The 13740-nt window shown below is 43.2% G+C and overlaps 1 protein-coding gene across 3 annotated transcripts in view; it reads right to left on the reverse strand.

Annotated features, from left to right (window-relative positions):
• The window catches only part of MAP3K15 (mitogen-activated protein kinase kinase kinase 15), a 102086-nt gene that overhangs the window by 39571 nt on the left and 48775 nt on the right, over positions 1-13740 (reverse strand). For all 3 annotated transcript variants that reach the window (XM_060234040.1, XM_060234041.1, XM_060234042.1), the window contains exons 7-11: positions 7613-7783; positions 3964-4076; positions 2953-3112; positions 1089-1239; positions 142-249 (exon numbers count right to left, since the gene is read on the reverse strand). In XM_060234040.1, coding sequence (XP_060090023.1) covers positions 142-249; positions 1089-1239; positions 2953-3112; positions 3964-4076; positions 7613-7783 — 703 coding nt within the window. The remainder of the gene's footprint in view (positions 1-141; positions 250-1088; positions 1240-2952; positions 3113-3963; positions 4077-7612; positions 7784-13740) is intronic.

Genomic DNA, 13740 nt, shown 5'->3' on the forward strand with positions numbered 1-13740 from the left:
ATAAGTCACATAAATTGTCTCTTTAGCTGCTCATCTGTAAAACTAAAAAGGTATTTTTGCAAAGGGTACTATAAGAGCCCTCAACAGAGAAGCTGGCATATAAATATTAAGTATTTTTTAGTGAGCTAGGAATATTCTTACCATTTCTGTAGGAGACACATGCCATAGAGAAACAGTTCTCTCATCTGCTTCATTATTAATTGAAACATACGCAGGCTGATATACCTTAGTTGGTTCTATCACCAATACCTGAAAAAGTGCACATTTATTAAAATCCAACTATCGCCAGGTTATCAGAGCTAGAGCAAACTGCTTATTTTAAACTTGCTCTGTTTACAAAAACAATAATTCTTATCTTTTCTTCAAAGTTTTAATGAATACTTTAACATAATCACAAGATTGATAAAACAAACTGATATGCTCACTGATATGCACAGTTCATATACAAGCAGTGAGATGAGCAATCCAGAGGAACTAATCTTTCAGACCACTATGCTTACTAGGGATGTTTAAGAGAACTGATTAAGCACTGGTCTAAAGTTGAATTGTCATATAACCTCTTTAAAATTCAGTCATATTGAACACTTTTCTAACATCTATAAATAGAATTTGTTCCATAATCAGCTGAACAAAACTATTGGCTATTGTTACCATTTTGTAAACTCATAATACATATTCATTAAACTATTGGCTATGGTTACCATTTTGCAGACTCATAATATGTGTTCAATAAAATGCAAACATGTGTCTATTGCCACCTAGAAAAATGTCGACAGAATAAGGGTTTCTGCTGCGAAGTTCACTTGGCTATTTCTCAGCCTGATCCTACAGATCACCTTTGAAAGCAGAAGGACAAGCAGTAACTTGCACCACTGCTGCTGTCCAGTTCCACGCATAGCAAACTCGATGTGGCCAGCCAGTTTTGCCCAGTTACTAGGCAATGTTATGCACGATCAGCACATCTTTACTTGTCACCTGATTCTATTGGCTAGTTCACATGGCAGCTCATAACATTGGGGATATTTTTTCCTGTTATTTTCCATTCAGTACTAAACTGAACAAACATTTTTGCATATAACAGAACGTACCGGAAATCTCAAGCCATTCATTGTTTCTTTGGTTGCCTCAAAAATTATGTCTAACCAGAAGTTCAATCTCTCTTGTCTTGGAGAGTGTTCTATGGAGAGTTTCCTGAAACGCTGAATTAAGACCAGGTTCTGCACTAAGGACTTCAAATACCTGGAAACCATAATATAATAAGCAGAAAATTTCTTCTGTAGTACTTCTGTTAAGCAATTAGAGGCGGGAAATTCAAATACTTAGAAACATCTGCCTGAAAATGGACAGACTGGGATAATTAGAAAGCCAAATTGTAAAAGGCTCTGGGTAGACATCATGAACAAACAAGAACACTTCAGAAAGTTCTCAGGCTCATGTTACTTCCTTACTTTGTTCTCTCTGAAGAATAAGATGGAAATTTTTCCCTTTTTGTAACAAACTGCAATTTATTGTCAGATTAAGCAATTCAACATAGTGAAGTTTGTCCCTAGTTTACAGCACCTGGATTCTAAAGCACAGTTTCAAACCCCCAATTATTAATCAAGAATCAAACCAGTATTGTTAAAGAGCTACATTTGGACATCATCACAGACTGCGGTTATGTTGCAAATAAGGAAGTCTCAATGTAGCACATGAGGAATGAGGGTGGAGGAGGAAACTGAATGAACCTAAAGATCTTCATCACAAGCAAACCATGGTTCGTTACACAGATTGTTTATAATGTCTGAATTCAGCCTTTTTAGCAAGTTTACAATAAAAGCATATGTGTGTCCTTCCCTAGGTGACTCATTTATTTGAATCACAGTTCCCATGTTTGTTACAGGTACAGTTTAAAACCAGATTATAGTTGATATGCGAACAACTAAAGCAAAAAGCCATTGATCTAAACAGAAAATCCTGTGCTCAGATTCACAACAGGTTCTTGGAAGTATTTCTTAGCCTATATCAAAACTGTCTTTTATGTTCAGAACTACACATAGCTTGACAAAACAGATTATGGATATTGCAATTACTTTTAAGGCAATATAGGGTTACAAGGTCCAGAGACAAAGAGATTTCTCAATATCTGGAAAAGGAAAGGTCCCCAGTGCAAGCACCAGTCATTTCAAACTCTGGGGTGATGTTGCTTTCACAACGTTTTCACGGCAGACTTTTTACAGGGTGGTTTGCCATTGCCTTCCCCAGTCATCTACACTTTTCTCCCAGCAAGCTGGGTACTCATTTTACCGACCTCGGAAGGATGGAAGGCTGAGTCAACCTCGAGCCAGCTACCTGAAAACCCAGCTTCCACCAGGGATTGAACTCAGGTCGTGAGCAGAGCTTAGGACTGAAGTACTGCAACTTTAACACTGCGCCACAGGGCTCTTTCTCTCAATATCTAATGAGTAAAAAATCTTTTTACCCATCAGAGAACTGTACCATTAAAAAAGCAACAGCTAGAAGCTGAAAAATTCTTAAAGATGAAGGATCACTTTAAAGATGACAACCCAATGCCAGTTCAATGACTTATTAAAAAAATTAAAGAACAGGCAGGCTGGATAACTTAATGCAACCATTGGACAGATTTCTACACACTTTAGACATAACCCACCCTGAACATACATACCAAACTCTTAAATATTTCGAAAGTATACAGGAGTTCACTACAGTATAGAACAGCAACACATTGAACCACATTCTGATGCCCCACAGAAATCACATGGGAGCAGAAACTTTGAAACTCTCCTGTACTGTAGTACATTTCATTTTCATATTATTTCCTGCGAATGCATATATAACGTCTATATCAGCATGTGTTAAAGAAAGGTGTCACATCCTAAGCTTTGCAAGAATTACTGCATCCCAGTGAAGCAAAACAGAGGGGCACAAATTCAGTTATGCTACAATACATACCAAATAGGTGGTTTCAGTTTGAACAGCCTCTCTGCAGCTTGTACTGCTTTACCAATGTCATTCGCCAACATGCTTACACTGAAGAACTGCCCAACATCCCAGTAATTATTCATTTTTTCCAAGCTCCCTTTTCTTCCCAACAAACTGTTTAATCGTACACCTTAAAAAATCCACATTAAAAAGATTGTTACAAATTAATGCAATAATCTCCATTCTGAGAATGAAAAAGTGGTAGGTATTCCTATTCATGTGAAATTTAATCTCAAAGGTTTGACGTAGAAGCAAATGGTAAATGGATAGTACTTCTACAGTGCAACCTAAGAAGACTTATATTTTTCTAAATCCACTGAAGTCACTGAACTTAGAAGCATGTAACACTGGCCACCTCCTATTTACAAATAAATATGATGGGTTAGAAGGGAATAATTGTACACATTGCATTGTTTTTCCTTCCTTGATCACGTATTCACTTAAGATAAAATCATGGTTGTTACTGTGCAGCTGCCACAATAGTCAGATTTCCACTTCCAGGTTGGGAAATACCTGGAGATGTTTTTTTGCGGGGGGGGGGGGGTGGAGCCTTGAGGAGGGCAGGATTTTGGGAGCAAAGGAACTTTGATGGAATGCCACATTTTATTTATTTATTTATTTATTTATTTATTTATTTATTTATTTATTTTATTCAATTTATATACCCCCCCCCGCGAAAGCAGGCTCATAGCCTCCAGGTAAACTGATCTCTGTTGCCTAGAGACCAGTTGTATTCCCAGATCTCCAGCCACCACCTGGAGGTTGGCAACCCTATACAATCATAAGTGCTAAAAGTCTGTCCTTATGGACAACCTTTTTTAAAAAACTGTTCCTGAAACTCTGTAGCACCAGTGCTCTTATCTTACCATTAATAATAACACACTCTGACCTGCTTCTCTGTAGCTATGCTGTTGTACTGTAGTGCATAGTCATGTGCAAATAACTTCACATATAACTTATGCAGCAAAATATTTTGTTCACCTATTTTCCTGAGTTCCATGGAGGTTTCAAACTGCTGTCCTGCAACAATCAGCAAAACTGCTAGATTAATTCCTGAATACAGAGTTGACTGAAGCTCGAACCCTTTGCGGTACCTGCAGAGAAAATTTTACAAGCAGGAAAACATTCTTGCAAAGAAAATATTTGTTTTCAGTTTTTTAAAAAATGTTCACAGCACTGTTATATACTACATAAACTTAATAGAGAGTAATTATTATTTTACAGTTAGCTTGAGGAAGTTAGCTTGAGGAAGCAAACAGCTGCCTATAATCTTTAAGCACCTAGCTCTGAAAAATATCCAAAAAGCAGCACAGAAAATTATTTCACTGTTAAACAACAAAATATTTTATTTTTATTACACAGCGTGGCACAGAATTTTCAATTAAAAATAGAAAGATGTCTTCTGTATACAACATTCAACATGAAAATTTGCCAGTTTTTCAGTCATTGCAGTCTACAGAAGGCATACTAGACAAGAATTCTCTGATAGAGCATTTGATCCTAACATGCTGTGACCAGCAAGCAGCTTGTGGCTCACATGGCAATTCAAAACACCCACAAATCTCTGGGTTCTGAAATCTAAAATCAGCAGCGGCAGTTCTATGTCACTACGAAAACAGTAATAAAATCAGCCCAATCCCATTATGCTGTCAGCAGAAGACTGTGCAGCTAATATCCAGTATGTTTGCTGAGTTGCATTCCTAACCATATTTCTGAAGAAGTAAACTCCACTGAATTCGCTGAGACACGTTTCTACAGAAAGTTGTTCAGATTGGACTGTCAAGAGGGGCAGCCTCAGTCATATAGTGTAAAGGGCAGAAAGAACCTATGGTGAATAATAATAATAATAATAATAATAATAAATTTTATTTATACCCCGCCCTCCCCTGCCGAAGCAGGCTCAGGGCGGCTAACAATACGGTGACCAATGGTACACCAACAATAAAACAGTTACATTAAAAACATTAAATTAAACATTAAATTAACCTTAAAAACCAGAATTAAAACAATTAACTAAAACATTTTTGACGCTATCCTTGACACTCTTCTAGTTGATGTTGATGGCGGATTTCAGTTATTCATAAGCTAATTTAAAAAGGGTGGTCTTGCAGGCCCTGCGGAACTGATCAAGGTTCCGCAGGGCCCGCACCTCCTCTGGGAGTTGGTTCCAGAGATGTGGGGCTGCGGCCGAAAAGGCCCGAGAGCGAGTATTCTGTAGTTTAATTTGTCTTGGCCCAGGGGTAGTCAGTCTGTTCTTTCCTACTGACCTCAGTGCTCTCTGGGGTTCATACGAGGAGAGACGGTCCTTCAGGTAGGCTGGTCCTCGGCCATATAGGGCTTTAAAGGTGATAACCAGCACTTTGTACTGGACCCGGTATACAATCGGTAACCAGTGCAGTTCGCGTAGCCCCGGCCGCACATGTTCCCATCTTGGGAGACCAAGTAACAGCCTGGCCGCCGCGTTCTGCACTAGCTGTAACTTCCGGGTCCGGCACAGAGGCAGCCCCATGTAGAGGGCGTTACAGTAGTCCAATCGTGAGGTGACCGTCGCATGGATCACCGTTGCTAGGTCCCGACGCTCCAGGAAAGGGGCCAACTGCTTTGCCCGCCTCAGATGGAAAAAAGCTGACTTGGCAGTGGCTGTTATCTGGGCCTCCATTGATAATGAAGGCTCCAGTAAAACACCCAGACTCTTCACCTGCTGCGCCGCCTTTAGCTGCACACCATCGAAGGTCGGGAGAGATATTTCCTCCCCTGGAGCGCCGCGACCCACACAGAGAACCTCTGTCTTTGCCGGATTCAGCTTCAGCCCACTCAGTCTAAGCCACGTTGCGATAGCCTGTAACGCCCGATCCAGGTCTTCCGGGGGGGAGGCGGGCCGGCCGTCCATTAGCAGATAGAGCTGGGTGTCATCTGCATATTGGTGGCAACCCAGCCCAAACCTCCTGGCAATCTGGGCAAGGGGGCGCATATAGATGTTAAATAACATCGGGGAGAGGACTGCTCCCTGAGGCACCCCACAATCTAGTGTGCGCCTCTGGGATCGTTCACCCCCGATCGCCACCCTTTGTCCCCGACCCCTGAGGAAAGAGGAGAGCCATTGTAAAGCAGACCCCTTAACCCCAATGTCGGCGAGGCGGTGAATCAGTAGCCGATGGTCGACCGTATCAAATGCAGCCGACAGATCTAATAACATCAGCACTGCTACACCGCCTCGATCCAGTTGCCGTTGGAGGTCATCTGCCAAGGCGACCAAGACCGTCTCCGTCCCGTGAACAGTTATAAACTTTTGGGATTCATTGCCACAACAGTGGTAGAGCATCTGCTTGGTAAGCAGAAGGTCCCAGGTTCAATCCCCGGCATCTCCAACTAAGAAGGGTCGAGGCAAATAGGCATGAAACACCTCAGCTTGAGACCCTGGAGAGCCGCTGCCAGTCTGAGTAGACAATACTGACTTTGATGGACTGAGGGTCTGATTCAGTATAAGGCAGCTTCATATCTTCACATATGTTCAACATGTGATAGTCACTGGCTAAGATATCATTTTGAAGGCTGAATACATGGCAATGGGTGTACTACTGGCCTTTAATCATGTTCGGAACTTCCTGATTTAGATGAACTATATCAGTTTGGAGAGGGAGTTGTTGTCTTCATGCCTGCTTGAGAACTTCCCAAGAACACCTGACTGACTACTCTTGAATACCCCATGCTAATTAGATGAATCTTGGGCTGATCCGGCATAACTCTTCATATGCTTTAATTAGTAGGCCAAAGTCTAATTTCAGACTTGGAATACCAACATCTGCAGCCTGTAATAGTCACTTGAAAACTAAGATAAGCATTATAGTCACAAGAGATTTTATCTGGTTCAGAAATTAGAAGAAGAGCTCTCCCTTGAGTTACCTCATCCCTTTTTTCAGCGTATGTACACGTTGGCAAGGGAGGGATAGTGGGGGTGAGGTGTAGTATCAACGCTCTGAAGGTTGGTGCATCACTTCCAGTTTGTTGTAGTGGTTAAGTGTGTGGATTCTTATCTTGGAGAATGGGTTTGATTCCCTACTCCTCCGCCTGCACCTGCTGGAATGGCCTTGGGTCAGTCATAGCTCTGGCAGTGGTTGTCCTTGAAAGGGCAGCTGCTGTGAGAGCCCTCTCAGCCCCACCCACCTCACAGGGTGTCTGTTATGGGGGAGGAAGATAAAGGAGATTGTGAGCTGCTCTGAGATTCGGAGTGGTGGGCAGGATATAAATCCAATATCTTCTTCTTCTTCCTCAACAACAATGACTTAGGCACAAAAAAATATTAGGAAATGTACCTCTCCAAGACCCAAGTTCACTTAAAGATTTTGGGGGGGGGGGGGCAGTCACAGACGGAGAACCAGGGAAATTATTGGAATTCTAATGTCCTCCGAATGATGTCATCAGCAACATGATGACATCCAAAATTAGGAATTAGACTCCGCCCAAACTGCTATTTTACGATTTGCTTGGATAACATCTCTGTTTGCTGAGCCCAGTTCTGAATCAAGCTGGGAGGTTCATCCATCACTATTTCTAAAGCAGATATCGTCTTATTTATGCTTCTTGTTTCATTATGAGTTAATCTTCCATCTTACATATTGTTCTCTCTTACCATTCAATAGCTCTATCTCGGCTACTGGTGTCTTTACAGTCTGAATCTAGAAATATGTCCTTGCAGATTCTCCCACACAAGCAGAACATGTCCGGTGCAGGATGATCACATGTCTGCAAAACCTGAAGCATCACTTGCAGTGCTTTTCCTCGGTCACCTGCATTGTTCCTTCTGAAATTCAAGCAGAGAATGAAACAAAAATAATACACTTGTGATTGAATATATTATACTGTTCATATAACAAAGAAATTTAAATTTACATAATCAATCTGTGTTTAATTAGAACAATGCTTCATATAAATCAAACGCAGGTTCACCTCTAAAGCGCAATAAACAGAGCCATACAACTGAACTATACAGTCAGGAAATAGTGAAACAAAAACACTACGATGCATCCAATAAACAATGCAATGCTGCGGGGGGGGGGGGAGTTGTCTAAAGTTTTCAATGAAAACTACAACCTTATTCACTTTATAAAAGTGTCTTTTTGCACAACTCCATTTTGTCACTTTCCTATTCCCTTAAATGAAAACAATCTCCTGAATATTTCTGTTTGCACAGAAATATGAGAGCCTTCCTGGCATCATCAGGCAGGCCATTCCACCAGATGGGCCCATGAAGACGTCTTATACTGAATCAGATCCTTGGTTCATCAAGGCCAGACTGGCAGTAACTCCCCTGGAGGCAGGTGGAGGTCTTCCACATCACCTACAACTTGATCCTTTTTAATTGGAAATGGCAGGGACTAAGCCTAGACCTACTGCATACCAAGCAGATGTTCTACTATGGAGTTTTTGTCCCTGCCTCTAGCTAGTGTTCCTACCCCTTTTCAGAAGGCTTTGCTTATATGAATGAAGCTGTGCCAGTGGTGTTCCTGCAGATAGGAGGGTTAGGCCATAAATAGCTTTGGAGGCAATAACCAGCACCTTGAACTAATCAGTACCCAAAGGAATGGCTGTAGGTGTAACACACACACTATCCCAGGTCCCATTAGTAAGCAAGCTATTAACATTCTGTATCAATAAGAATTTGCCATTCTGTAACATCTGGAAAGTGTGATACAACAGTTTAGCCTCAAGGTTACCATTTACCATAGCATGGAGCCATGCAGCCAGATTGGCTGGGTCAAGGTAACAAGCTATCCTCTGAGATAAGTGAAGACAGAAGAAAGCATTCTCACAACTGCATTAACTTGCTTCTCAGTCTGAAATGCTAAGTTGAGCATATCCCCAGACTCTTAATTGAGTGAGAATCAACTGAACCACATTGCGTGTGCCCTGTAAGATTCAACAGTTTCAAGTTTGCCTGTTCATATAAGCATTGTAAAGCACAATACTATACTGAACTGAAATTAATACATTCCATAGAAAATACTGTATCACTGAAAAAACATTGCTCTACAATGGATACCCTGTTTCTCCTAGTCCAAGGAAGAGCTCTATAGAGAAGCTGATATAATTGGCAAAAGTAGCACAACAGGCAATTCTTTCAAGATACCAAATACATGTATATTCAAGCACCCTAAAAAGAATTTCACAACCATTGGGGAACCAGAGTGACTATGGAGACTAGGTGGCTTTTGTTTCATACATCAGACTGCCTGTTTTTAACTTTTATAACCACCAATGGAGTTCTCATTAAAGGTGATGAAGTATTTTCATTAACATAACTATTACAGGGTTCTTAAACAAATCAAGGCAGATGTACCTTATAGGTTAAACAAACATAAAACTCACTCTCATTGCTTACTTGTAAAAGACCTGTTGAAGTGAACAGGGAAAAAATATTTGCAAGTTAAAAACAAACAGTGCTTCGCAGCCTAAAAGCCATTTCCTGCAATTAAAAAGTGAACAGTGCTTTGCAGCCTAAAAGCCACTTCCTGTGAACATCCAATGGGATTTAAACTATTTATCAACCTATCTTCAGATCTGCTTATGATCTGCCAATCCCAGGCTCCCTAAGAAGTAGTTTTGTATTGAAATAACATTATATTTGAGCTCTCATTGACATTCAGTAAACATTTCTAGTACTTTTCCAGATGTTATCCACAAAAAGGAAATAATGTATATTACTGACTCCATTTCTGAAGCAAACTAAGACATAATAAAAGAAAAAAACCTTCAAAACAAATGTGTGAAACATGCTTCTATCCATGCTGGGGTACAAATACATAACACAGAAGCAGAGCTAATTGTCCAATTTCTGTTCCTGTCAGCATGCCATTAAGTTATCTGCATGCTTTTTACATTTAAGAAACGGTAGCACAAACTATATAACACATTTATATTAGATTCTTAAACACTATTGATCAAATACTGCCTTTTAATTTTCAGTGGATTGATAATTATGCACATGTTGCCAAGATCAATATGTAACAATATGTAGCTTATCTAGTGCCATGATTTGGCTAACGCTGTGGAAGAAGCTTGGATTTAAGAGAATGTCTCAGCAAAGACACTACAAAAACCTGCCAACTTAAAGCACATAAAGCTGGCACTGTGACAGCAACTTTCAATTTGCAATCTACTCAGAACACAGAAAGCAAAGTGTAACTAGCTGTAACATTTCATCTTGTAACATTCATTATGCAATGCAATCACACAGGTGATACTTGATCTCATATGCACCAGATGATACAAGACTCCAAGGTATTTGGCGAGGTTCTTTAAAACACTACGGTGGTTTGAGGAGAAGAAAGAAAAACTTAAAATTCAACCCAATGACCTCAATAACCAGCTCTTTGACCTGGAAGAAAAAATAGTCACTAGCAGAGCTGGCATGATAAAACCCATTCTATAGAGGAATCTTCAACCATTCTGTTTAAACCAATAATTTTTAGACTCCTAAGTTTTTAAATCATGACATTGATACCTACTGAATACAAATTAGTTGTGTTCTCTCAGTGGGTAAAGAGAAGGCATATTACCAGGGATTTTTTTGTAGCAGGAACTCCTTTGAATATTAAGGCACTTCCCTCTCCTGATGTAGCCAATCCTTCAAGAGCTTACAGGGCTTTTAGTACAGGGCCTACTGTAAGCTCCAGGAGGATTGGCTATATCAGAAGCATGTGGCCTTAATATGCAAAGGAGTTCCTGCTACAAAAAAAGCCCTGCATATTACCAAAGGCTCTCCTAACTGGCACAGCAAAGCAGTAGCATCATTGAAGACTTGGTGAGCAGCTTGATGTATTTGAGAGTAGTAACTGACTAAAAAACAAAGAAGTAACAACTATTCCAGATCGGGGGAGGGGCGGGGGGGGAGAACAAATTCAGGGGACAATTTTAGGACAAGGAGAATGTGAGCCCGGGGAATTTACCAAGGTTTCAAGTGGGAAAGCATAGGATAAGGATGAGATAACACAAGTGTTTGTAATGTATAGTTTTGTACACTGTGAGGTATTTCTCTTACCTTTTAATCTTGGAAAAAAATAATAACTAAAGACACCCCAAAGCACTGGGCTGAAGAATTTACCGTTAATCTTAGCAACAAGTCCATCTATTCCCCATGCTTGTGTACAAGTGCTATTTAGTATATGACTTCAGCCTTGAAGCAGCTGTCATCAATAGTTTACTATCCAGGATATCATATATAAACATGACCTCAGTGTTAGATTGATAGTAATGAAAATACAGAACAGTTGAGCCTATAATAAGTTTGATGAAGTCATTCATAGTGATTAAAATAACCACACTGAGTATTGTGATATAAACTACTTTAGGTCATTCGCACATTAAAGTTGATAACTTAGACTGGCAACGAAATAAGAGAACCTATGATAATAAAACTCAGTGATAGTGAATGCATTAAAAATATCCAGGAAATACTATTTTTTATTTCCTTGCCTTAAATGAACCTAACATCAAGAAACACAAAACTGAGAAACCTGTAAAACATTTCAATCTCCCAGGGCACTCAATAGGGGACCTCAAAGTAGCTGTTTTATTGCAAAGAAATTTCAAAAATAGACTGAATGAGAAACAGACTCGAATGGGAGACTGCTGAATTACAAGTTATTACAACGCTCAGAACAATGGAACCCCCCAGGGTTTAACAGCTTCTTATCTCAGTATACACACTTACAGCACAATCCATGGGGGGGGTGGGTGGGCGGAAACTCTTTTGGTAGCAGACGAGCCGCTACGTGAGCGCCACCACAGTGGGGGGGGGGGAGTTACGTCGGCGGGGGGCCTCCCGAGCGACACTTCATCCAAAGGCAGTGGCGCCTGAGGGCTGTGCCCGAGTGTGGGCGGAAGTGAGGCGGAGCGCAGTGTTCAGCCGGACGAGGGGGTGGAGTTGGGGGTGCGGCCAGGCTTAGGCAGCTTCCTGAGCAGTTTGGCCCATGACACGCCCATAGGCACTCATTGAAACCAAAAACAAAGGTTGTCCCGCTGCTGCGGAAACTCACAAACCCTTTAGGAAGCAGCATGATTGCCTCGCCAATCCCCTCATTCCTCGGGTTGACAAGCCCCCTCCCCAGCACCCAATCACGGTCTCCCCCCTCCTAGAAATACTTCCACTCTGTTAGGTAGAGGACCGCATGGCGGGAAGTTCTGCTGGCGAACTCCTGGCCATACAAACTTAGAGTGAGGGACAGGCAGGCACGTTGGTGACGGTTTGCACCGCGCGGTTGCTTTAACAGTATCTTTGACTTGCGAGGGGGAGACAGAGGTGTCTCCCCTGGGGCTAACTGCTCTTGTTTCCTGGTCTCCATAGGTTCTGAGGTCCCAGAGGCTCTGCATGCAAGGACTGTCGCCAATGGCTGGGTAAGTTCCACTGTCCCCACCCCCAGCCTCCCCTTCCCCTCACTCTTGACCACTTGGTGTGCGAGCATCTCTGGCACTTGAACCAGGAAGTGGGCTCCAGCAGGGGGCATTTGCTGACCCCGCTCCCCTGTGCTGCCACCTGCTCCCTTCCCTTGCTCTGCCCTCTGTTCGTGTTCCCTGGCTGGGGGTGTGTGTGTGGCAGCTGCCCCATTGTGGGGAGGTGGGTAGGAGACTGTCCCTTTAAGAGAGTGCCCGGCTGAAACGCAGCCTGCTCTTCCAGTCACTGCCCCTGCAGGTGCTCTTGATCTCTATCTCCATTTTGCAGGTGGAACTCCAACACAGAGGCTTCTGCGTGTGTTGCTCCACCGCCCCCCCTCCCTCAGCTGTTTCTGCCCATTGCTTGGAATGCAGCCCCGGCCATGGCAAGACTGCCCAGCGTGCGCCAGGGAGACTGTTGCACTCTGTTCCGGAAAAATAAAGTCTGAGCTGTGCCCTCTGTTGTCTCTCCTGCTTGGCATCTGCTGCATGTTCACTGGGCAGCCCCCCCTGTCAGTGGCCTCTCCAAGGGAATGCCTGGGAGGGTGGGCAGACTTGGTTTTGGGGGGGGGGGGGACGGTCTATGAGCCACAGACTTGGTTTTGGGGGGAGAACGGTCTATGAGCTGCCACGCTGCCTCCCGCGTGGCTGGACAGGGGAGGGGAGTGCTGCCCCTCAGCCTGCCAGGGCTGACAGCCTACCCGACCCCACAGGGCTGTTGTGCACAGGGCACTAAGGGGGGGCTGATGAAGTCGACTCAGAGTTCTGCGGCTGATGCACTCGCACTCTGAGTTACGGGGCCCCCGGGGGAGGTGTTCCATGCACATGGCAGGGGGCATCAGGGCAACACAGGGGCTCTCTGGGTGGGGGATGGCTGCTGCTGGGCTGCTCACTCCCAGACACACATTCCAGCCACTCTCTATGACAGCAAACTCCTGCATTGGTACTTCCTGCTTGTCTACCTACCTTTGGCAGAGTCTCTGACAGCGGGAGGGTGTGAGGGGATTGACGGCTTCTCTGTGGTCACATACGGCCCTGTCTCGCCCTCACCCCTGCCCCACCACCAAATCAGGCTTCTCGTGCACGCATGCCCAGCCTCACTCCTGTTCCCTTCTCGTATTGGTGGGATGTCTCTCCTTTGCCTCTGATGGTCTGCCCATCATGGGCTCCATTCTCTGTTTGGGGGCGGGTTGGGGATGGCTATCAGCCTCTCTGGAGCCGCCTCTCCCCATCCCTGACTGTCATGAGCTGTGGTGCATGCGCCAGGACTGGCCAATGGGGGTGGGTAGGCTTGCCCATGGCGACTGTCTCCCTCCCGGCAAGCTACGC

Source organism: Heteronotia binoei, chromosome 3, assembly GCF_032191835.1.
Source record: "Heteronotia binoei isolate CCM8104 ecotype False Entrance Well chromosome 3, APGP_CSIRO_Hbin_v1, whole genome shotgun sequence".
Classification (NCBI taxonomy): Eukaryota; Metazoa; Chordata; class Lepidosauria; order Squamata; family Gekkonidae; genus Heteronotia; species Heteronotia binoei.